The sequence below is a fragment of the Nansenia antarctica genome (assembly GCF_963989245.1).
Source record: "Nansenia antarctica genome assembly, chromosome: 1".
Classification (NCBI taxonomy): domain Eukaryota; kingdom Metazoa; phylum Chordata; class Actinopteri; order Argentiniformes; family Microstomatidae; genus Nansenia; species Nansenia antarctica.
This window is the reverse complement of record NC_137674.1, coordinates 7331261-7358184: the sequence shown is the minus strand read 5'-3', so window position 1 is coordinate 7358184 and position 26924 is coordinate 7331261. Positions and strand designations below refer to the sequence as shown.

General features: G+C 42.5%; 1 protein-coding gene across 1 annotated transcript; it reads left to right on the top strand.

Annotated features, from left to right (window-relative positions):
* Positions 1-10568: 10568 nt before the first annotated feature.
* Positions 10569-25306, top strand: kcnk12 (potassium channel, subfamily K, member 12; the record flags this gene model as incomplete). Its single annotated transcript, XM_080533082.1, has 2 exons — positions 10569-10908; positions 24411-25306. The coding sequence occupies 2 exons, from the start codon at positions 10569-10571 to the stop codon at positions 25304-25306; spliced, it is 1236 nt and encodes a 411-aa protein (XP_080389208.1).
* Between the last annotated feature and the right edge of the window lie 1618 nt (positions 25307-26924).

The following is a 26924-nucleotide window of genomic DNA, read 5'->3' as shown; positions in this document are numbered from 1 at the left end:
ACACAAACCTGGATCTGTTTGACAGCCTTCCCAGTTCATCGCGATACTAACGTTAGTCATTTCCAATGCTACCCACACCAGCAGATTAGTGCAGCTTTTCACTGACTGTATTGGCACTTCTTCTTAGCACCTTTCCGGTGCTGCTCAAAGCTCGATAAGATAAACTCGCTGTCCTGTGCTGATCATTAGCTGGTTCCAATACTTGTTTTGCCAGCTTGCATCCTATACACCCGCCCCGCTACATCTGGGCTTGATCCCTCAGAACGCAAATGGATGCATATGTGACAGTAGCTGGTGAAAGCAGGAACAAGTCTCTAACCTCTAATCTTGTGTTGTCCTCGTTGTGCTTATCTGTGACAAATTAATGTTGGTGTGTGGCATAACCAAAGTTGGGAGAACAGTCTGTGCCGTTATCGCTCTATGTCCTCCGAAAAAGTCGCCTATTAGTAAGAAACTTAAACCACATATTTGTCTATTTGTAATATCTAATTCTAACAATTCTAAATGTAAAATTACCAGCAGAATAACAGAGGAGGGAAGGTTTATTAATTTGAGTCTCCAACGCTGTTGGATCTAATAGGTGACAGCAGCTGGTGATCTCCACTACTCTACACTAACTAGGTAGTAGTGGGGATTACTCACCGAATCCATCGCATTGCAATGTTTTGGCTTGACTAGTGAGTGTGTCATTTACTCAAACGCCGTTCATCATCAAAACACTGAAATATATTTATATTTTTCAGAACAAAGGTCTGAACGGTCCGTTGGTTGGTGTCTTGTTCCCGGTTTCACCAGCTGCTGTCACATTATGTCTACATCAACAGTGTTGGAGCTACTCTGCACTGACTATATATATATATATATATATTGTATATATCCTTTTGATTACACAATCAAAATATATTCGGTTGTGTGGAAGTTACCCCAAACAGAAGTGTTTTATGGACCAAAACACATTAGGCAAGAGGAAGTGCAAGTTACAATATTGTGGGACTCCCTACTTGTTTGAATTTGATTTCTATGTACAGGAGAAGCAACTTCAATTAGCCTTCATTTAGGAGTAATGCTCCCTAAGCTGGAGCAAAATTCTTAATACTGTGGGATTCAAAAGTTACTTGTGGGGTAATTAAGAATAAACGTTTTCAGAGCGATTAACATAGCGTGATGGGACTTTGCTGAGCTGCTGGTTTTATTCAACACCAGTGGTTAAATGATAGCACCACTGGACCATGAAATGTGCTGCTTCAAGGGACTGCTAATACCCAGTATGGCTGGCTTTAGAGAAAAGGATGTAAGACTGTTCCGCGAGCCGTAGCTACCTCTTTAATTATCACAGTTCCTCTCTCTATCTTAGCCTGCTGCCAATTAGACCCAATTCTGCCTTATGTGTCCACCACTTTCTTTGTTTGTTTTATGGACATTACAAAGTGTTGCACAAATCCCAGTGGAGACCTACAAATGTATTTGAAATAGTCTAAACTCACAACTTGACCTAGCAGTTGCTAGGATTAAATCAACATGTACTGTTAAAGTAAAGCATACATACTCTTAGAACTTACAGTTCAATATGGAATTAAAAAAAAGGTTATATGCGTTTTCATATTATGCTTAAACCTTAACATGTTTCTTATGCTTATATACAGTATCTAAATGTTTATAAATACAACCATGTATGGTGCCATTTATAAAACATGGTTATAACCTTTATTTTTTTTATGTCTAAAGAACCTTAAATGGTTAAAAGTTATAGTCTAACATGCCCTCAAGTTAACCTCCATGCCCTCAAGTTAAGATAAATCGGTTTGTGAGGAGTTCACACTCAGGCCAATATCTGATTCTGATGACTCAGATGCATGTGAACATTACACATTAAGTGGAAGAACCTGGTCATGATTATATCGTGCTGTATTAACAGAACCTTTATCGAGAGCACAACCTCACATTACTGCACATAAGAAGAATGAGTATCAGCAAAGAGAGTAGAGTATGAACAAAATAACCAATGTAACCATTTCAAAGCAACATTCGACTGGAAGGTTTAACCATACGTAGAGGACAATATGGGAGACTGGTGGCCATGGGCCTAACCCGAGTCGAACTCACAGAACATGTTGCTGTCCCTCTCCTGAGATATCTCAAAGGTGAATGTAGTTGTTGTAAGTCACTTTGGATGAAGGCGTCTGCTAAATGTAAAAAAAAAATGTGAATGGCCTTGTGCAACAGTTTTAATTGTGCAAAGTGGAGAGCCACACCAATAGCCTTGCACACACTTCACACCAATGGGTTCTGGACCAACCACACCAACAAAACACATGCATGAAAATGAGCTCAGACGTAATAGAGTTAGAATCAAACACGAACCAACATCACCGGTACTTTGATTAGTGAGATAATTCAACACAAAGAATGAAAATTCACAATTACCCACAATCCCCTAGCAACCGGATGAAGCTGTGTATGAACTTCAACTAAATGAAAGTTTTATTGATAAAAAAAATGAGTGTTGGCTAGATATAGTGACATTTCAATAAAATAACTTTTTTTGTCAGCATAAATATCCCAGAGACCCCTGAGACTAATTGGCTGGTCAGGAAGTAATGCTTTGTTTGTTTGAATTGCCATTCTTCTGGCTCCCTTGGGGACTGTGACTGTTGAGCAGGAGAGTAGAGTTGGCAGGAGTGACAGGTGTGTTAGTCTGGAGTCTGGACCAATGTCAGGATATGATTTGACCAATGTCAGGATATGATTTGACCAATGTCAGGATATGATTTGACTATTTTCAGAATTATTTTCTATAGTCATAGTCATAGTCAATTTATTTAAACACGCACCAAACTACACCGGTTTAGGGCACCCTGGGCGCAGACTCTAAAACAGAGAGAAAACATGATGGAATAATGGTAACACAGACGGGTAAGGACAACAAAATAAACAAAATAGACACGGAGGACGTCCAACATTCATAACCACACTTTTAAAGACAGACATTCATACTATAATATAACACATCAGAAACATCTCAGTAGCGCTGTAGTTCACGACAGTAGTGAGTTTTAAGTAGAGTGTTGAAAGTCTCTAGATCGGGGGGGTCTTGATGTTCAGTGGGAGGTCGTTGGAGCTGCCACGGCAAAGGCCCGATCTCCCCTTGCTACCAGCTTTGATCAGGCGGATCTGAGGGATTTCGTTGGATCTGAGGGATCTTATGGTGGAGGCGTCGTCCAAGAGTTCTGTGATGTAGTGTGGGGCTTTAAAAACAAACAGTGTGGGGTTTTAAACTTCACTCTGAACCTGACAGGGAGCCAGTGTAGAGATGCCAGGACTGGAGAGATGTGGTCTCGCATTTTGGTACGCCTTGAGCGCTTTGAGTTGCATTTCATGTACGAAAGGCGCTATATAAATAAAGCTTTACTTACTTACTTACTTACGCCTCAGCAATCTGGCAGCACCGTTCTGAACCAGCTGCAGACGGTTCAAAATCCCATCAACTATCCCTGTGTAGAGACAGACAGAGAGTTACAGTAGTTGAGCCGTGAGAAAATGTGCATGATGATGACCCTTTGCAGGTGCAAGAAAGGACTTGATTTTAGAAATAGTGTGGAGCTGGAAAAAGCAGGAACTCACCACTGTGCTCACTGAGGTCAGAGTGGAAGACAACACCCAGGTTCCTGACCTGGGGCTTCACCAGGGGCGGACAGGCTTTCCAGGCCACCTGTGATCTGAGCAACAGAAATGGTGGAGCCAAACAGGACGACCTGCCCCTTGCTTTCGTTTAGCCGCAGAAAGTTCTGCGCCATCCAGTCCTTGATGTCCAGCAGGCAGTTTATGAGTCGGGGCCTGGCCCCTTAGTTCCGCTGTGTTTAGTGAGAGATACAGCTGGGTGTCATCTGCATAACAGTGAAACGAGATGTTGTGATGTTGGATGAGTTGACCGAGGGGGAGCCTATACAGGGAGGAAAGAATTGGGCCCAGGATAGACCGCTGGGGGACCCTGTAGGCGAGGTCAGCAACACGGGAGAAACAATTTCCAATTTTCACAGAGAAAGATATAGGGCTGAGGTAAGATGTGAACCAGGTTAAAGCTGAAGTGGAGATGCCATCGCCCTGCTGGAGGCGGTCTAGGAGAATGGCATGGTCAATGGTGTCAAAAGCTGCACTAAGATCCAGTAGCACCAGGGCAGCACACTTGCGGGGCAGATCGTTTGTTACCCTCGGGAGGGCAGACTCGGTGCTGTGGGCAGCCCTGAAGCCAGATTGGAATGGAAAATTCTATGTGCCTGTATCAAATTCATGTTCTGGATCCTCCTCGCAGAATAATTATTTAGACTGAGAAGTGAGTTTGGTATAGTAATTGTCAGGACAGTGTGCATATAGTGGTTAAATACCAAGTAGACAGCAAGGAAAAGAGGGCCAACGCTATAGGATCTATAGTGTCTTATTTCTATCATTTATTAATAAGCCTACATGCATGCCTGTCCATGCGTAGCCTCACAACGCCTCACCATTGAAAGCCCGTAATTCAAATTCATGGCATCTTATAGTGGCAATAATTTGCCATTTTGTGCTGGGACGTTTAGTGCATGATGATGAGCATTCCTCCATAGAAAGTGGATGCAGTGCTGCCAATAGGGTGTTTAGAAACAATTTAAGAGTAGTCTTTAGCCTGTTTACCTCCCTCTCTAAAACCTCTTACAGGATACACTCCCAACGTTGTTGATGGAATACCTAATTGGGTCCTTGGAGGGAAAATCCTTGTCAATGGAAAGAAAAATAAATAATGTTTTTGCCAAACCAAAGACTGACAAGATACACATGTGGGCTCATTCTTAATGGGAATTATTATCCACCAACACAGAAGGGTAGGCTAATGAATATTGATTGTATTCCCGAGGAAGCTAGTCAGTGTGCACCAAGGCAAGAGCAATATGAATATTCATGAACGATTGACACAGTGCACATGTGCAAACAGGCACAACTCTGATATAAAGTTGTTTTTCTCATAGCTATTGACAGGACATACTGTACTTGCTGACTCATAACAGTACCTTCTTAATAACCTAGGCATTGTTAAAGTGGAGGTCACTTTGTAGATACCAGACAATTCTTCAATTTGGCACTGTTACAGCCAGTGATAATTAAAAACAAAAACAAAATCTTCTTAACTGTTATTTCTTTTAACTTTAGTATTAAAAGTAAAGTGAAGATAATTAGCTATTCCCAAAAAGGTTCTTAAGAACGTTCTTTACGTTTTATGGGAATAACTGTACATTTGGGGAAATGTACCTCTGTGACTCAGGGAGAGTGGAGCTAGAGCAACTGGCAGGGTGACACTCCTCCTCTCTCACTGCAGCACTCCATAGAACTTATTCTGCAGAATACAGAAAATCTCTAAAAAAATAAACACTCACATTGAACAGACGATGTTCAGGTAGCCCAATCGATTCTGAGTTATGGCATAACATATTATGCATTCTATGAGATTATTAGGAGATTATATTGGGGTAGCGTGTTCACAATTTCACCTTTTCTGAGCTCTATAGCCGACACAATGATTAAGTCTATTCACATGTTCCATATAAGACCATAATAAAATGTTTCATAAATAAATACGTTGTTTTTTAAGTTGTCTTTGCTGAGGCTTAATTTGTGCCTATTAGTTATATATTTCAATAAACCGTACACTGCAGATACTCACCCATTTCTGGTGGACTGGTCATGTGTTGGGTCTGGAATGAACAGGCAGGTTTTGAGCACTACTTGTGTTCCTCATTATAACTGTGAGATTGACAGTAACCTGGAAAACACTCCCCTCGCGAGCAAACCAAAACTATAATTCACCAAACTCTACCATGTTAAGACTAATTAAGCAATAATACATGAGCAGAAATATGTTATGACATTTTAATCATCACAGTTGCAGATCACCACCACCATGATAAAAATGTCATAACACATGGACTCAAGTGCATTATTGCTTAATTAGTCTTAAAGGTCCTGGGAAATCAAATCAAATCAAATCAAGTTTTATTTGTATAGCGCATTTCTCACAAGATGCGACTCAATGCGCTTTACATACTGACTGAGTATTACTTAATACTAAAAGTAAATATAATTTACTTAAGCAGGCAAAAGTAAAAACCTGTACACTGTGTAGCCAGGAAAATTCCCTTGCAGCCCTCTACTCATAGAGCGACTACTACCAGTTTGCCTACAAGCACCCAGCGGAGGACCCCAAACCCCCTCCCCAGGGGGGCCCCCACCGTCCCACACACCCAACCCGCCCCACCACCAGCACACCTGGCCCAGCCAAGCAAGCACAGACCATAATAGCCCCGCACCAAGCTAGCCAAGCAGGTGCCCCAGCGGCGGAACAGACCAGGCACATGGGGCGGCCGGGGGCAAGTCAATGGATCAAAGAAAGGTCAAACTTTCATCATGTTTCTCCACTCATTTGCATGCACCAATCAGGAAGCTGTCTCTGCACATTATACTCCGCCCACAGGACTACACTCACTGAGGGGGCTAAAATAATATAGTATGTGACATGTATCACATAGTGTGTAAGAAATGTACATCTTTACCTTTTCTTTTGACTGTTTTCCCCTGCTTTTATATTCATTCTATGCTTGTATATGTTTTTATATTCACTTTATGTTCTTATTCCTGTTGTAAAGCACTTTGAGCTGCATTTCTTGTATGAAAGGTGCTATATAAATAAAGCTTTACTTACTTACTTACTTACTCTCTCTCGCCTCATTTCACCTGCTCTTCACTTCCTTCAACTAGCTCGTTAGCATGCCGTCACCCTGTGTTTGTATTGTCCCTGGGTGCACATCCACCCAACACAGAACGCTTTTTCACCTCCCGAGAGATGAAGTAGTGAAGCGTTTTTTGGAGAGCCACGGCCATAGTGATGACTTTAAGACAAAAACCTATAGTGTGCAGTGCACATTTTGCACAGGAGAGCACTAAGATTCATTACTAACTTTAAACCCGAAAACAACTCGCAATCTAATCCGAGCAGTTGTTATTATGTAATATTATTGATGGGTTTTATCATGTAGCTGACTAATGCCGTGGGCAACGGCTGTTTCTCCAGCGTTCCTGTCATATCGGATTTCGGAACGCTATTAAAAAAACTGAGCTCCGTGTCTACTAACGTTATCTATCTAACGTTACATGTTTTAAGGCTGATTTGTGCATGATAGTCCCGCATTTTGACATATTTCCATGTCGTATTTCCCCCCTTTGATGACGCCCGTAATTTAACTTAAGTTCAGCCACTTTGCCAGTTGCTCCTCTAATATCAGTGCAGACTGGCAGGATAGGAGCAGGGTTGCTAGCCTACAGAGCACCGCTATTCTGTCATGAACTGGCCTGGTAACAAAGCATTGTTCTTTTTTATTTGATGACTTAATTGATTGATAGTGTGAAACTTCTAAGTTGTGAATGAATCGTGAGTGTCCATGCTTTTCTATGATGCTACTGATGACATATCAGGGTATTGAAGGGTTGTCCCATTTCATTGGGGGAAGATTGTAATCACTACCCCTTGTGGCTCTGTTTCAGAGGGCTTGGCACTCCAAAACGAGCCGTAGGTTAGGTTGTAGGAAAGGGAAACGGGATTGGGCCTTAGCTTAAATGTTTAGCAGGCGCATTTGGCTCTGGAGTGGAATGATGAATGAGGTTTCCAGAGGAATCAGTTTTTCAATAATCAATATGACTGTATGTGTATCCTGCCACCGTCACAGGCTGTTGCTGTAACAGTAATTTTAACCTGCAGACTCACAGGTTAGGAGGACATGTGACAAGCCTCATGCAATCTTTACAAAGTAAAAGCTTTCTTTTAAAAGCTTTTTTTTAAAGTAGCATGCGTCAAGATGATTGATATTGCCATATGTTCTCAATCTGCATAACCAAAACTTGCTCTGCAGGGAAAATGGTACAGTCGAATCTCCTGCCTCCTCCTCTTCCTGGTCTCATTCCAGTAACATGTGTCCCTCCCTCCGCCTCATGGCTATTCATAGGAGGCTTCCTTCTCCTACCTCCCAGTGGACCTATCTCCTGTCTCACGTGTACAGGTGTCTCCTGACCTAATGTCCCCTGCAGGAAGCAACAACTTGTGTTTTAGCTCTGTTTACACTCTCTGATTTATTTAAGATCCTAGCATTGTTTGGTTACTCAGGAAGAGGGATTGGAAGGACATACAGCCATATATCGAAAAATGCTTCATTGCATCTATCACAGACTCAGGATAATGAGCGGAAGGCTATAGGGCAGACCCCGGGCAATGCACTGATGTTGACAATGAGTTGGCTTTGAGAGAGGCCTAAGCTTGGTTGATATTGGCCTTTCTGGGTGGCTTACTCCTATCTCTCCCAGCCCTGTTCTGCCTCTGTTCCACATACCTCCACCATGTCTGTTAGAGCCAATTCTGAGATATATTAATCAAACACAAGATGGATATGGGAGGAAGTATAATTTATGTAAATGCTTTTGATATGAGATATAAGATAACAGATCAAAAGCATTTGTATACATAAATTATACTTCCTCCCATATCCATCTTGTGTTTATATATTTGATCTCACAATTGGATTAGATGAAGTGTGTAATTGATACACTTGATAACGATGCAGCCCAGATCTTCACTAATTGGCTTCTTCGATACTTGCTCTTCGATGTTTCATTGGTGTATTAGCATCAGTAAATTTTAAAAACAGCAAAGAAAGTGAATATAGTTTTGCACCATGGCTACAGGAGCCGTCGAGTGCATCATCAAGACGGAACACCGGCTTCTCCATGTCGTCATTGATTTTGTTAATCAATTAAATGTGCACTGAACAAATTGTATGTGTTTCTGTTAGTTTGAATAATTACTCTTTGGCACATTAGAAGAGTGATTTCTGTTAAATAGACGGGAGTCCGAGTCACAACCTCTTACTTAAACACTTCCTATAATGTGCAAAAAAGCTTTGCATAAATAAGCTTATTTCGAGGAGTTTTCTACCACCATATAGAGAATATATTACTTTAAATATATTACTTTAAAAATATATAATCACATTTACTGAAATTGATTGTTAGAATTACTTATCTGAAAAACGCATGCTGTATCGCAGTATGGTCTATACGTTATTTATTATTTATTTTATACGTAACGCGCGGTTGTGGCTGATTGAGTGCAGCTCCACAAATCCTTTATTTTTTGCGCATTCGGGAACGCCTGTGGCAGATACGCAACAAGCCCCACCTCGCCTCACCCCTGTGTGTCAGGGATGACAACGGTGGTGCGGCAGAAGCAAAGTCAGAGACAATCTGATACTGATTGCCATATTGATCAACCGATTGCGTACGTTGGTTAGGCTATACCGCATTTGTGTCAAATTGCATGAAGAAAACAGCAATACGTCGCTTATCGCAGTCTGTAAGGCTATGTTTGATTCGATGATGAACTTTTTTAAGTGGAAGTTTGGTATCCCACACAGGCTTAGGGTTTAATGCGCAAAGTGAACAGGTCATTATGGATCATGCGGGACCCTTTGAGTGGATGGGATTTGGTAAAGCGCGTATGCAAGAAAAAAAGGTAAAAGGAAAGCCGTCACCGGCGTGTGTGGTCGGACTCGGAGGGCCATACTCATTATCAACAATGGATGTATTCTTTCATCTTCCATCAATTAATCTCACCAACGTGTCTAACTGTTGATGGTTGAAGATTTGATTTCACTGATGTCTTCTCCGCTGGTGACAGTATGGGACCCTCTGCAGACTTCGGGACAGCCTATGCACAGATTGGATACGATGTGCCAGTGTGTCTGTTTCTCGACCATCCCATCCTTATTATAGGATTGCAGCTCCGCATTATCCACGCATCAGATAGTCTGTCATGGGAGGATTGAGGAGAAAGGCTACCATAAAGAAACACCTGACAGAGATGTGCCATGCAGAAGCAGAGGCTATCCCAATGACGTCTTTGTACGTATTTGTAGTAGTAAATTCGGCCGTGTCAAGTAGTAGCCTATACTGACAACGTGATGTAAAAACGGGGACCAGCGATTTGGTGCAGCAAGCGACCCAAAGGAGTAATACTGTGAATGCATGTCCACCCCCCTATACCACAATGGAAATGAGGAACTACAGTATCAGAACAGCTGAGTAGATCGTTTCTTCGCTTCAGTTATATTATATTGCCACTGCTAAGTCAGCTGTATCCTATTTGAACTCTAGATGTGGATGAGGTCAGTACCACTGAGTGAGTGTGGCAGGCTACTGTATGCTCTGTACTGTCTTACAAGTATGGCTGTTCTACCCCATGTAATAATGGTATAACGGTTTTATAGTTAAGCATATCCACAAGTGGGACAAAGCTAATTGCAAGAAAGAAAGGAGATTGATTTGTGACTGTAAATGTCACAAAAATAACCTTTTTTGAAAATCAAGAAGAAAAACCCCCCACTGTGGGCTAGGAAGGGTCTTTGATAAGTCTGAAGTTGGAGGAGAAGTGAGTGGATGCCTTCTCCGGTGCGGAGCTGCATGTCGCTGTCCGGCGCGCTTGTGGTGCTGAAATTTGGATGATGCCTGACCCGATACCGCCAGGCTGTCGCTCCCTTCACATGAACGAAGACAACGGCCGCTTTCTGCTGCTCGCCATCCTGATCATCTTATATCTGCTCTGCGGTGCCTCGGTGTTCTCCGCCATAGAGAGGCCCTCGGAGCTGCAGGCTCACGGACGCTGGAACAAGACACTTTTCAACTTCAGCGAGACGTTCAATATCAGTCTGCAGGATCTGAACTCCTTCTTGCGGGAATACGAGGCTGCGATCGCCGCTGGAATTCGAGCTGACGCTCTGAGGCCACGATGGGATTTTACTGGGGCGTTTTACTTTGTCGGAACTGTAGTGTCAACTATTGGTAAGTGTTAAAGTGTAGCGTATTACTACATCTTATACGTGCATCGACACACAGGAAAGCATGCAGACCTTATGGTGAGCAATCATACATTTAATTAATGGTAGCCTATTGGTCGCATAACCACAACTTATTAAGTGTTAATCATGAGCGTGACTATATCAACAGACAACAGGTTAGATAAAGCTTGAAGGCTTCTTAGTATGGGCATTTTGAAATACTGTACACAGGATAAGCTCAGAAGGCACTGGTGGCAAACATTTTAAACAGAAATAAACCACAACAGTTATAGATTGTTACTTTAACTGTGTCTGGCTCACTCTTTCCGAGTATATAATAATAATAATAATAATTAATTAATATTATTATTAATACGTATTATGATTATTATTATTGTTAATAATAATACATCATATTTGACTCATTTACAACTTCTGTGAACTTATTCCAAACTAGCCTATTCTTATTTTGTTTGATTAAATATGAATTGTTAATGTGTAATATTATGCAACAGCACACCACCAATCACCATACAAAGGCTTATTGCACAGTAGCCTAAAATGTACTCCAAATCATTATCATCACCATCTTTCTTGTGATCTGCAGTTAGTCTACTTTTGCACCATACAGTGTGTCAAAACTAGGGAGGTCTAACTTTCACATTACACACATTACATATCATTCCTTGTAGGGATAACCTTAACATGCGCATGAATATTGTACAGTATATGTACAGTATGTGCAGTATGTAGTATTGCTGTTAGATTGCCACAGCATTGCATGTGAGATGAGTATTAATTCATGAACACCAACAGTCAGTGATAAAGCTCTGAGACCTGAGTATCTGGTCTCCTTAACCCTTGACTTGTATTAACAATACCTTGTATAAAAAGCAGAACACCACACTTGGATGAAATCTTTACAACCTAGTTTGTATGAAAACGACTCGCGTGGTGTTTAGGCAGTATTGGGCATTAACCGTGAGTGGTGTTTTTATATTGTTATCACATCCAAAAAGATATCAAATCAATTTGTGGTATGTACTGTAGGTGATGAAGAGGCAACATGCATTTGTTTGTATTCTAATGACACCATATGTATTCATTACTGGTCCTCTTGTATGTAAAACTACCAGACAATCCTGTGTTCTGAACTTTTCTTTTTTCCACTGGCTATTAGCCAGAACACCGGATTAGCCATTTTTCAGTCATCTGTTACATTCGCTGTGGAGGAGTTTGGCAGGAGGTGGAATCTGATGCCATTTGGCCTTGTGCTCTCAGCTCTGTGAGGCTCTGTCTGTAGGACAGCACCCTGGGGTGCATTTCGTCACATTTTCAGTGAAAAAAGAATGTCAATGAGAAACCCCTCCTACTCCCCCTAATTTAACATTTACTCAGTTGATAGGTCACAAAAGAGCAAGTGTCCCTCTCAGTGCACCCCGAGGGCCAGTAACATGGTGTTCTGCATGCTTGATGGTAACTGAAGCCTCCCCTCCCCTGTAATAAAGACCATTCATTCATTCATTCATTTTCTCTCCACAACTCTGCATCAACATGATCATGTGTGTTTGTGTGTGTGTGTGTGTGTTTGTGTGTGTGTGTGTTTGTGTGTGTGTGTGTGTGTGTGCGTGTGTGTGCGTGTGTGTGTGTGTGTGTGTGTGTGTGTGAGTTGATCATTTGAGTTATTAGCACCCACACACAAACACATACACACTCATATACACACTCATACACACACTCATATACACACACATCGTTTAATGATTGAAACCTGTGGCGGAAGGAATGATCAGGAAAAGTAATGACTATACACATACATATAACACATACAGTATATTCAGTAAGCAGGGACAATTTATTCAGTAAGCACGAACAATCACAGAGGCAGTGGGACCTGTCAGAATGTGGCCTTTGTTTATGAGCTTCACTGGGCTGCCGCTTGTGTGTGTGTGTGTGTGTGTGTGTGTGTGTGTGTGTGTGTGTGTGCGTCTGTATGTGTGTCTTTATATCATGCAATGCAGTTATAAAGTGACACATGAGAGAGAGAGATCATGTGGATTCACTCAGGATCGTGGCGGTTTAGAAGTGGAAGTGGGATTCTCTCTGTATACTTTTTCCATTTATTTCACAGATTTCCATCTGGATTTCTATCTGCCTTTGATCTCAGAATGACTGCCTCTCTGTTCCTCTCTACATGGTGGTGAGGGCTGGTGATAGGAGATGGGTTTTTGGGTCACCCCATGCACCTCCCTGTCACATTACATTTGTGACACATTTTAATGCTTTCAACCTCATATCGGGATCCGATGTAACGATCCGACTTTTCTTTCGAAAAAATGTGAATACATTTCCGCGTTGTTGAAAATCAATGACACATCGCTAGTCAACTAATACAGCTTGTTTAGCGAGCCTGCTAACAATGGAAAGTAGTGTTCTAGTTAACTAGGTAGCAGTGGGGATCTAGTTCCGGGTTTCAAAAGAAAAGTCAGAACATTTTGATTGGTTGCCGACATGCGGACCAAATGATCAGACTGTGTCACATTTTACATTTTAACTATTTAGCAGACAATTTTAACCAAAGTGACTTACAATTAGAGATTACAGGGACAGTCTCCCTGGAGTAATTCAGGGCTAATTGCCTTACTCAAGGGCACACTAGTGGTGGCGTTCGCAGGTGGAATTTGAACTCAATCCAACTCACTATCCACTAGGCCACCACGACCCCCAGCCCAAGCTTGCAACCCTTGCTGCTCTAGACACTCCTGTGTATGAGTTAGAATCCTGGATTTCAGTGTTCTGGACTCACTGTTTAAGAGACAACGACATTGTATCAAGACCAAGACTCACACTTCCCCTTCGTTTGCTTCCAGAATAAAAAGGCGCAATCGAAAATGAAAGTGAATTAACCTATTTATTCTCACAAGTTCATAATTACCGTACATAAAACTCACAGGTGTCCTCCAATAATGTGCATGCATTAGAACATTTCTCTCAGCTCTCACTTATCAGTCATGTTGACATGACAAACATCATTAACGCCTGGAGACTGAGTCTGATTTCCCAAAAGACTATCTAATAATAGTAATAACAATAATAGTAATAGTTCAATTAAGTGGCAGTGGTGCCGTGGTGACCTTACAGCCCAGAGTGGTAGCGACGTGAGATGATGCATGAGTTGCATAAACAAACTGCATAAACAAACTGATGATGGGACACAAATTGACCATATAATGTGCTTGTCGTCACGGCATGAGCCCAGGCTCAGGCAGCCACTGTGTGGTGTACTGTGCAGACAATCAGGGCAGGGGGGGGGGGAGCAGCAGCTCTCTACAAGATGTCCAACATCAGACAATGTCTGTGTGTATGTTATCTCTGTTGTTGACTAAGCTCCGGCCCTATCTAGCCCCTGGCAGCAGCAGCAGCTGTCCCAGTCATTGTTGCAGCCGCAGTAACCTGCCTGTTTGCAGAAGGGCCTGTTTTCACCCAGAGCTGACACAACCACACATTCAGCCCACTTGTTTAGTCACGACGAGCACCTCGACGAGCTCCTCAATGGAGCCTGCCTGCCAGCCAGGCATGCAGAGACAGCGTGCCCCTCAACCCCTCAACCACTTTAGACCCTCAGGCTCTCTGGTGTGCACCGGTGTGATGTAACTGTGCAGTCCCAGTGCGTTTACAGGCCATCTCTGTTTCAGCAGACAGAATTAAGATAATGGACGAGGTAAGAGGAGGGCAGTCGTCTTTGACCTGAGTTTCTAACCCCTTAACCCCAAGTTTGAGAGCTGGGGATGATGGAGCCCTATCCTACCTCAGTAAGCACCAGTGCTAGTGGGCCGACGCTCTGAACGGGATGGAGAACTATACTGGATCTGTACACTGGGGGGAAACAGAGATTTCAGGAGACTAGTCTACAGTATGAGGCTTTTATAACAAAGATATTGTGCTTGGAATTTCTTTCTGTCAGTATTCTGAAAGATCACATGACATGTCACCCGGCTGCATTCCCATACAGCGCTCCATGTTTTGATTTAGATAAACTGCATGCCTGCTTCGCTGGGTCAAAACCATCTGTGTTATTGTTATTGTTGCTGTGAATATGCCGGGGGGAGGTGGGCGGTATATATTTACAATCTGTGCTGGTGGATGTTGCTCTTTCCTCCTGTCTCTCTTCCTGTCTCCCACCTTGTCTTCATCTCCCTCCCCTTGGGCATCTTTCATTGCGTTGTAACACAGTCAACACCTAACCAAACTGACATTGTGCAGCGGTTGTGTGAGTATTGTTTTTTGTGTTATTTGTCCATGGGTTGAAAATTAACATTAATTTATTTTCTTTTTTCTTTTTTTTAAATGTTGTGGCTGTTGAAGGTCAATTAGATATATTTTAAATGTTATTTATGTAAATACAATGTCAAAAGTCGAATATGTGAACTACCAAATCGATCTGTTTTCGCCTCTGTATTTCTTGTCTGACATTGCAGTGCCTTTCTTGCTGGGTCACCAGGTCAGTGAAGAGTTTTAACTTTTAACTAAAAGTTTGTTTGCAGTGTGCTGCAGAAATAATTCCCCAGAACATAATAATTTGGAGACTGGGTAGAAAATAACCTGTATGAGACAATGTTACCACAGCGATGTTTTGGTCCAACGTTGTCTCTCAGTTATTTTCCATCGTCTCTTTGTGGTTGGCATAGTGACAGTGAATCAACATCCTTGTATAAACCTTTTTAGACTTTTCTCATCATGATGGATACAATGATACAACCAAAAAACAATGTTAATGCAATCAGTTTTTTTTTTTTAAATGCCCAGGGGTTTGTCAGCCTGTGTGTCTCGCTGTGTCTCTCCTCCTCTCTTTTCCTATGGGGGCTGTTGGGGCAATATTAACCTGGCTCTTTGATTGGATAATGTATTAGTCTTGTCAGGTCTGGTCAGCCTCAACCTTTCTCTAAGATCACCCCAAGTGTTCCCCTCTTGGGCAGGGTCCGATACCCTTTACAGAGAGTTCACAGACACTGTCCTCCATCTATACCTCCCATTCTCTCCTCTTCACCTTGATTTCATGTTAATCAATCAATTGATTGCTTGATACAGTACACTCACTGAACACATTATTAGATCGCTGTACTAATACTGGGTAGGGCCTCTCATTGCTCTTAAAACAGCCTCAATTATTGTTGGCCTTGATTCCAGAAGATGTTGGAAACATTCCTTTGAGATTCTGGTCTATGATGACATGACTGCATCACGCAATTCCTTTTTTCCAGTTTTTTCCAGTTTTTGTAGGTGCAATTTCAAGCTGTGAATCTCCCATTCTACCACATCCCAAATGTGTTCTATTGGATTCAAATCAGGTGACTGGGAAGGCCACTGAAGAACACTGAATTCATTGTCATGTTCATGAAACCAGTTTGAGATTAATTTTGCTTTGTGACATGGTGCATTATCATGCTGAAAATAGACATTAGAATATGGGTACATTGTTGCCATGAAGGGATGCACATGGTCAGCAACAATACTCAAATAGGCTGTGGCATTCAAGCAATGATGGATTGGATGGACTCTGAATGAATGAGAATCATACAGTAGGTGTTAAAAATATTTTTTCTCTGATTCAGGGAAGTTATGTATAGGGAAGTTATGTATAGGGAAGTTAAGAACTTCAGGGAAGTTATGTATAGAATGAGGATCATTTCGCAATTTATGCAGGAATCTGAAGATAGACATGAAATTGAACAAAATGTTTGTCCTCTCCCTACTCTTGCCTGTGGTCAGCTATGACTGCCACCCTCACCCCCCCCCCCCCCCACTCCATTCCACCACATTTCTGCTTTCATCTCCATTGTCCCCTTCTCCTCAGATCTCTCGGGTCACGATGTGGCATTAGGGAGTTAAAAATGGAAGAACAGAGGACCATCTATCACAGGAAAGGCGGTGCGGATATTCCCTCTAGATTGTGTGCTGTGGCAGAGTGACGTACAGCAGAATCCTTCCCCAGCCAGAGCACATATATAATCTCCCTCTCCAGAGAGCACGGGGAGCTGAGAGGCTCATTTGCTCTGTATTGACCATCAGCCACATCACTCTCTGTTCATGCTGCCTTTTGAACGTAAATAATCCCCCTGTAGCATGAGAGACCCTATTGGCTATCATAATTAACTCATATGTTTGCGTACAGGGAGAAAGCATGAAGTGGTGCGAAATGAATAACCTTGTTATTATGTTATTATACCCCAGCTCAGGTGTAGAGCCGATAACACGTAATGACACAGAAAGTAATGAAATGAAGCAATCAGGTAGTTTGACAATACGTTTATACTGAATTAATTGAATCTCTCGCAGACACACACACACACACACACACACACACACACACACACACACACACACACACACGCACACACACACACACAATCAAAGGGAGAGCAGGGAAGAGTGAGCAAGAGGAGAAAGGAGGAAAGTAGATTCTACCTCCATTTGTCTTGTCTCTACATTCCACAGCTCTACACAGCTCTCTCTCTCTCTCCCTCTCTCCCTTTCCCCCTCTCTCGCTCTCTCTCTCTCTCTCTCTCTCTCTCTCTGAGTGTAAATAAATCCCCATCTAAGTTAAGTGCTCCTGTCTGGGCCGGTTGCACGGAGGGTACACACCTCCACACACCCACAGATGTGGGGCATAAATCTGCCCTGACACAGGGAGAAGGGCCGAGGCACACTCTCACCTCTGTAACTCACAGAGGCAAACCATCAAGCAAAGACACACCATAGTCATTTTAGAGGACACAGCCATTTTGGGAGACCTTTAACCACCCCAAAACTATCAGCATTTGATAGAATCTGCTCTCTGCGCTGGCAGTGCACTGAGATAATAAACTCTCTGTGCTCTTTGCATTTCTCTGGCCTTGCTTTTGTCTATGTTAGGAAAAAGAAAGTTACGCATCTTATATTATAAAGTTATCTTTGCCGTACCACTATAGGCCTATCAATTAGATACTGTACAATATCAACTGTTTTCCCTCACACAATTCCTCGTACAAATCCGTTGAGCCTTATGAATGAATGGACTTTATTGTCATTGCTACAGTACAGGTACCAAACAACGAAATTTAGGAGGGGTGGCTCCCCTGGTGTTAGGAAAGGGAAAAAAAAAACACTTTAAAAAAAAAAAAATCACAAGGGAAGGAGCTGGTTTACATAAATAAAGGCTATGTACACTATCCACTGTACTATACTGTACAGATAGACGACTAGGGTTGTCATATTGCACAATAGTATTGTTTCACATTTATTTAAAGTGTCACAGTTTGCAGGCTTGAAATGTACATGTTTGTGCCTCAGCACTACACCTGATTTTTTCAGTCCAGCAGCTGCCATACAATCCGTCCAGACTGTCCAGGGCCCAGAACTTAGGTCTTTGCTGTGTTCAGGGCCTGGACGGCCCTGTGGTAGAAGCTGTTCTTCAGTCTGTTTGTCTTTGCGGCCAGGGTCCTGAACCGCCTTTTCGAGGGCAGCCTGGTAAAGTGTTCGTACCCAGGGTGGGTCGGGTCCCTGGAGATCTTGGGGGCCTTCCTGAGACAGCGTGTGTTGTACAGCTCTTCCAGAGAGGGGAGGGGGGCGCCGGTGATCTTCTGTGCTGTTCTCACGACTCTCACGACTCTCTGTAGCGCATGATGATAATGTAACTTTGTAGTGGGATACTACAAATAGTGGGATACTTACAAATACCAACTTTTTATTCCAGATGCAAACTTTTTAAAAATACTGTGCATAAAGCTTTTTAATGACAATTTGCATACACTTCTTGGATCAGTTTCTAAAAGCCAGAGGCACGTAGGCAGCCGTAGGCAGTAGGGGCGAGATCACAGAGTGGTGGTTCCCTTAATAATTAGTAAGACCTCATTTAATTGCGAGTGACAGAGCAGTGTTGCCAAGCCATCCCTCAGAGGCAGCTGGCCAACGGTTTGTGTGTGTATGATACAATATCATTACTGAAGCTGTCAGCAACTTAGCAGGCCATGAAAGAGGTTGGGTTTGCACAGCCTTCAATTTCAGGGCCCTGTGCTCACACATTAGGGCTGATAAACAACATATCCGATGCCTGTTGAATCACCACGCCAGTACTACAAGGCTCTGGCCATACATGTTGTTGAGGGTTGTCACTTCTCCCCCTCCCCCTCTATAGTTACCACTGTTTCCAGGTAAACAAAGGACACACAATAATACAATATGGCCATACTGTCACCTTCAATGTCTTCAGAGTGTCAGAGTCTGACTGAGGTTCGATGCTGTAGGATCCTTGTTGAAGCATATCAATGTGATAAATTATCTAAGTTCCTTTTTTCTGCTGGACAGGTGTGTTTGCATTGTAGAATAATACAAGAGGGCTTTTCTTCAAACATGGACTGTGCATACACGGTTATAGTCAGAACACGTCAAAACAACACTGAGTTGGGTCTCACTTTAACGGATAGGAGCAAATCATACATAACATAGATTAGATAAAGTGGGTATGTTTATCTGGTTTTACAATGCATGCAGAGGAAGCCAATCAGAAATTTGTTTTTGTAGGTGTCATGATTGACTTATGTTTTGATTTGATCAGTTTGAATCTGATGTAGTGTTTTGTTATACAGTATGCTACATGCTGTACTGTGAGTAGGCGTTTACATCATATTTTCTTCACACCTGAACGAATGCAGATTGAGCTATGGTGTGTCGTACTGCTCCTTAGATCATCTCAAAATTAAATTACATAGTATTGAATCATCTCCAGGAATAAAATAAAATAAATAAATGTTGGGTTAGATGCCGCACATTGTCTTGACAATAAATCGATATTCGGGAAGGCAGGATGCAAAATGCATGACAGGGGAATCCAATCATGGGAGAGAGAGAAAAATAGATACAAAAAGAAAAAGAGAATGTTTATGTCTCGGGCAAGCTGTGTGCGTGTGTGCCGTGTATTAGCTGTACAGATTTTTCAGATAATTTATGTCTGAAAGGCCTGTTTCTAATTATTGTTCAGGTTTATGTGTTCCATTATGATCACCTCTTCACAAGTCAATTATGTGTTTGTAATTATAGTACAGCCCATGTTGCATAACAACATGGATTATTGATGCACTAAAACACATACAGTGTGTCTGTATAACAGATACCATTAACAAGAAGTCTGCATTGTGTGTTTGTGAATTATTGTGAAATTCAAATCACTGAATTGATGTGATGCATCACATATTGCATTTGATAAAAGTAGGGTAGATGCAGTTGGTGTACTGTAACTTGCACATAGGTGACAGGGTCTGGTGAAAAAGTCCCCAAGTTGGGCAAGGTCATTTTTCAGTTTTTACAGATTATAAAAGTGCTGATTGTAAGCTTTCAAATGATATGTCATACATTGAAATGAAAATAGTTGGTTGTTTGAATGTCAAATAAGAAATGCTTATGTTGATACACCTCAAACCAAATACCGGAGAAAGTCGCGGTAGTAGCTAGCTAGCAGCTAAGAAAGAACATCGCTATGAATATCTAACCCCATGTTTAGCATATCACAACATGCCGATAGAGCATCAACATGCTAAAAACACGTAACTACTCATAATTAGATGATCACACTGCGCTTGCTTTTGAACACGTCCTTAAACATAAGCTTGTTTACAAGCCATGTAATCACTAACCCAGTAGCATGAAGCATGACGGCAGATGATACAGTGAATCCAATTCAGATATGATAAGTATTTAGTAATCCTATATTGAGTGGGCTCTTTCATAATGTAAAAATAAAAAAAAATAAAAAAAAAAGCTTTTTGGTAATTTGCGCCAGAATTGCCTACATGCAGACCTTTTCATCAGACAATGTCACATAGTATTGGTTAGCTATATTGTACAGAATAGACCCAAACATCAAATGGAATTTTCTATTGGCAACATCTGTAAATGTTGTAGCTCTGTATGTGAGATTATGTAAATATGTGCTGTGTTTAAAGTATGAATGTGCTTATTATTATCATCATCCAGTCTCCCTGTAATCCTGTTGGCTTCTCCTTAGCAGATGGTGCAGACTGTGATGTCTGAGGGATGCGCCTGTTTCTGCCTCCTCAGCTCCATGTCCTTACTGCAGCCCCCCCCATGTCATCTAATGACTAATTATTTCTTGTTTGTCAGAGAAGAAACGTCATCAGAGAAATGGAAGTTGCCTGGGTATCTCAGCTGCCTCTCTGTCTGGTCACTGTGCCCCAATCGCCATTCCCATTTAGCCTGATGAAATAGCTCCGGTTTTTGGCGAAGAAATTGTTTTTAGATTAGAACTTGTTTGTACCTACAGATACAGGCAGGTTTGTGTCCAGGCTTGACGTATCTTGAGCTGCTAATCAGAGAAGGAATGTGGTGGTGGCATGGTGCAGACGTTGAGGGATGTGCCTATTTCTGCCTCCTCAGCTCCTTGTCCTTACTGCAGACCCCCCCCCCCCCCCCCCCCCCCATGTCATCTAATGACGAATTATCTCTTGTTTGTCAGATGAACATAGTCATCAGAGAAATGGGAATTGCCTCGGTATATCAGGTCACTGTGCTCCAACCGTCATTATCATTAAGCCTGGTGAAATAGCCCAGGTTATTTGTTTTCAAGTTAGAACTTTTTTGTACGTAGATGCAGGCAGGTTTGTTTACAGCGTAGCTTTGCTGCTAATCAGGGAAGGGTTGTGGTGGTCGCAGCGACCTTCCCCCTTGTTGCAATCACTCTCACAACTCACTTTATAGTTGTAAATATTGACTATGATTTTGACTTGTGGTTATGTGTGTACATTATGTGTGTACATTGTCCTTATAGTCATGATGGTCATGCGTAATGTGTGTATGTTTGATGTATTTGACACTACTGTATTGATTTTTTTTTCATCTGTACCGACAACAAATTCCACTGACCTTGGTCGTGTGGTCATTAAACGATTCATTCATTCATTCATTCATTCTAACCCTTTCACATGCATCGGCCTCTCACTCACATGTATGCATTTAATGCACAACCACCTGTCCCTACATTGCTTTTCCTGGTCCTTAATTTAGTTTTGACCTTATAGGGTTTACATCCTTTCCTACTGTGTGCACTCAGTAAAAGCAGGCTCCGTTAATATGGAGTTGTTCCCCCGTGTTCTGCTGTAACAGTCTCTACTCTTCTGGGAAGGCTTTCTACTCGCTTTTTTTCTTTCCCTCACATGTACGCATTCAAAAAAGCATTTGGCTTATTTCCATCTGTTCCTTGTAATATCGCCGTGTTTATGGCATTATCCAGTTAGTTTTATATAAGACTGGAAACAGCGACATGATTCATGGTTGTGCATAGTGCAAATTGCAATGTGTTCACTGTGTGGATCTGGTTGGATCTGTATTTCACTTCCGTACGCTGCTCAATGGGCTCTCCTGATTCGTAATTGGGGCACATTGAGAGCCACTCAGTCTAAACTGTGTCAGCCTCTCTGGTAAATTAACCCCAAGTTGTTTTGCATTTTTAGGTGGAAACCCCCCTGCGGTCTCTGCAATCACAATCTCTGCACGTTCTCTACTCGTCCTTTAGTGTTCATTTTATTTCTTTGTCTGGAAAAAAATACAGTTATTAGAAGAAGATCTCTGCTTCTAAGACTGTAAAAATGGTAATCTCGTGTGTAATTATCCACATGACATTAGGCATTAGAGCATAATAGAATTTCATTTTTCAATTGTCATTGCATAGATACGCGTCATTGAATATTAATTTATTAAATATTCTTCCTCCAACTGTGATGGAATTGGATTAGTGGAAAGATGAGAACCTTTACTAGGAGTTCTCGTGCCCGTAGTACTATAGTGATCACATCGCTTGACGGGGAAGGGAGAGTATTCAGTATGGGTGAATAATGGTCGTCGATGAGGCCAGGAATTAGGTTGGGGTTTTGGACACATTAGTTCTATTTACATACAGGTCTTGGTCTTTAGAATCCTCCTGAATGAAGATGTCTCTGAGCCTTGTAGGAGTGCAAGGAGCCGTGCAAACCCCTGGCGTCTTGGTTTTTAGCTTGCCTCTCCTTTGCTTTTCATTACTGTCCTAGTCTGTCCCTAATGCAACTTGACACAGTGGGCTGAAGTCATGGCTTTGAAACAGCACACTGAATCAATGCCTGGTGCCTTCTCCTCTCTTAGGTCATTTAGTTTGTAATGAGAGACGGAACGGAGGGCTGTTTCTGTTAATAGAGAGAAGATTTAATCTGGCCGCTCCATACTCCTCCTGCGAGGCTAGGGAGAGAGGGAGGGTGTTAATTAATTAACAATGAAGAAGCACTCAGTGATGTTTTTTAATGAAAGACTTCATTTGGCTACGTCATCCCACTCATCTCTCTTAACCCATAAAATACCCTGTGAATACTTGACTATGTCAATATCCTGGACTTATAAAAAAACTAAAAAACAAAAACTCTGATCGGTTGACTTCTTTGCTTTTTAGAAAATCCTGTGACCACGGTACTATCCCCAAGTGTGTGTGTGTGTGTGTGTGTGTGTGTGTGTGTGTGTGTGTGTGTGTGTGTGTGTGTGAGTGTGTGTGTGTGACTGTGTGTGAGTGTATGTGTATGTGTGTGTGTGTGAGTGTGTGTGTGTGTTGATTTTAAGGTCAAAAAAGCCATTTTGGGTGTCATGAAGCCCTCCAGATGTTGGTATCATTTATTACCCGTGACTGAAAGGCTAGTTACCGTACACCATACACGTCTCATTGGAAAAGAACATCTGTCATTTAGCTTCTTGGCAGAAAGAAATGGAAGACAACAGTGATGGAAAAATCAATTAACCTTGACACAGAACAAAAGACAGTGATCTCTCTGCTCACTCTTGTTGTTGACAGAATTCAATATTGGAATGTCGGAGTACTGTACAGAATTTGATACAGTTGACAGTTATATTACTGTATTTTGCTAGAATACTGTACCTCGAGGTGGGGTTGTGTGCGGTACTTGTGTGTGTTTCTGTAGAGGTGGGTGGAGAACAACCTCTAGCTTACAGTATAGATTGGCCGTTAATGTGATATTCATTAGCTAATGCTCCCCCTTGGGACGGCAGTAGAGATGCAGCATCAGTGGCTCACCTCTGACCTCTACTCAAGTGTTCCCACTTTCTGCGCAACTCAACGCATGCAGTAGAATCCACAAACATCTAATTCTCCCCTCTGGTCACCTTTAACAACGTCCTGCTTAGCTCTCACACTTACCCCAATTGTCTAGGAAATTAGTAGAGAGAGAGGAGGCCAATTCATGCATCTACAGCAGAAGATTTCAGAGATTAGCTTAATTGTCCTCCCAAACATTTTTCTTAGTCTTCTTAGGCAAGTAACATACGATAACTGAATGACGAAGCCAGATACTGCATTCATATTGCAAAAAATATCATTCAACATATTGAAACACTTCTGTCTATGCCTGAACAGCACTAAAACTTTTTTTTTTTTTTTTTACATAACAGTGTCTAACTCTCTGTCTCCCTGACCCCCTGCAGGCTTCGGGATGACCACCCCTGTGACGGTGGCAGGGAAGGTGTTCCTCATCTTCTACGGCTTGCTGGGCTGCGCCGCCACCATCCTCTTCTTTAACCTGTTCCTGGAGCGCATCATCACCCTGCTGGCCGTGGTGATGAAGGCGGTGCGGGAGCGCCGTATCCGGAACAGCGGTCTCCTCCCGCCGGGGATCCGTCACGACTTCTCCGCCTGTAGCCTCCCCGGCTGGAAGCCCTCGGTGTACCACGTGATGTTGATCCTGTGCCTGTCGGCCATCACCATCTCCTGCTGCGCCTCGGCCATGTACACGCCCGTGGAGGGCTGGGCCTACCTGGACTCCCTCTACTTCTGCTTCGTCACCTTCAGCACCATCGGCTTCGGGGACCTGGTGAGCAGCCAGGACGCCGACTACGAGTACCTGGGCCTCTACCGGCTGGCCAACTTCCTGTTCATCCTGACGGGCGTGTGCTGCATCTACTCGCTCTTCAACGTCATCTCCATCGTCATCAAGCAGGTGCTCAACTGGATGCTCGAGCATATGAATTGCCTGTGCTGCCAGAAATGCAAAAAGAGCAACGCCCTCCTGGGTCGCCGCAACGCCATCCGGCCCGGGTCCAGGATCCGGAAAGGTCGCTTCGGACGGCCGCCCAGCACCACGGACGGACCGGCGGACAGTGACACCGAGGGCCGCAGACTCTCAGGGGAGATGATCTCTATGAAAGACCTCACGGCCTCTAACAAGGTTTCGCTGGCTCTCATGCAGAAGCAGCTCTCGGAGTCGGCCAATGGCTACCCCAGGACAGTGTGCGGTGGCTCACGGCATAATGGATTCTCTGGGGGCGTGGGCGCCCTTGGTATTATGAACAACAGGCTGGCAGAGACCAGCAACTCAAGGTAATGCCCCTCAGATTAGCGGAAGATGTGTCACTATGGCAGAGGGAGGGAGCTCTGAGACCCTGAATCACAGGTGAGGTTGATCCTCACAGACAGATCAAGGTTTTTGACATGTTTTATTATTCTTGTCATGATTGTGTCTTGTCATTCAATGGAAAAGCATGTTGTGCATGATATGTTTAGGATATTTTTGGTTGGAATCAACAGGCTTTGATGATAATGATGACGATGAGGATGATGAGGATGAGGATGATGCTGATAATGATGACAAATGTTATGAAAATGAGGAAGAAAAATATTCTGCCTAAACTGTACATAGAAAACGAGGACACGACAGAGAGTGATACTGTAGGCATGGAGGCTGTAATCGAACATTTTGCTCTCTCTGATTCTCCAGAGGAATGAGCTAATCAACCATACTTGGGAATCTCTGATCTTTTTGACTGAAACAGTGTACTCCACTAGAGGCACTGTGATCATCAATGCTTCTGAGCTTCTCAGTAGTATTGGTATATTTGAATGTAAAAGGTTGAGTTATATATCATGTCAACACAAAGATAACCATTGTGTATAATATAGCACACACTAAACTATGCATTACATATCACCTTATGAAGAATACTAGTTACCTTGTTGATCCACTCATAGACATGTCATGCAGTATGCTGCCAAACCCTGTTTCAACCAGTCCCCTCAACACTGGTGTACTGTAGTGTTAAGCTCAGGTGATTGGTGTCTGTGAGGTAGAGGAAAGAGCTGTTGTTGTCTGTGCTTCTGACGTTACCAGTTCTTTCAGTCAGACAGGATTCTGCACTAAGCTCAACTGCAGGGCACAGAACAGTACTTTCCTATTTCTCACATCAAAGAGGAGAAGTGCAGAGAGGGAGAATGAAGTCCATGCTCCTATGAGAGGGACTAGTTTTTTGTTTTTTTATCAGCTCAGAACATTTTTCAGTACAAAGGCATTATGACTTTATGAGGGTCTGGAGACTACAATGCACCATCCACCTCTTCTCTTCATCCATGTCTTTTCTCTCAACTAAAAGCAGTGTGTGATAAATAATAAAGCATACAAGTGGGAATTAGAGTGAACATGAAATCTGTATTTTGTTAAAGGGCAAATAAAGAAGAAATGTACGACTAAGTACACTACTGGTGAGGAGAGTGAAGTGAGGAGCGAAGTGGCCGCGTGACCTTACAGGTATTTTATCTTAAATGAACCAACTTGGAGTAGAGTGGAGTCGATTAAGACATTAAAGAGGAATATGGGTGCGTATGCCTTGTACCCTCTCATGTAGAGGAGTCTCTCTCTCTCACTGGCATTGATTCCCCTCGGTAAAATATGTTTAGGTTTTTCACCAGAGTCGAAAAAAAGAGTGTGATCCAGCAGCATGCAGAGGTTATTTCTCCTCTTGATTTAGGTACAAGTGTGTAGGCATGGTTTAATAGAGGCTGTGTGTGGGGGACGTAGTGCTACTCTGCCAAACTGTGCAATTGATGCAATTATTGCTACTATTTCTTCTAGAACTAGCGAGTGAAGATTGAGTCCTAGTGTATCTAAAGAGGAAGTAAATAGTCCCTGAGAGAGAGAGAGATACGGGTCCTGCAGGCATACTGTGCAT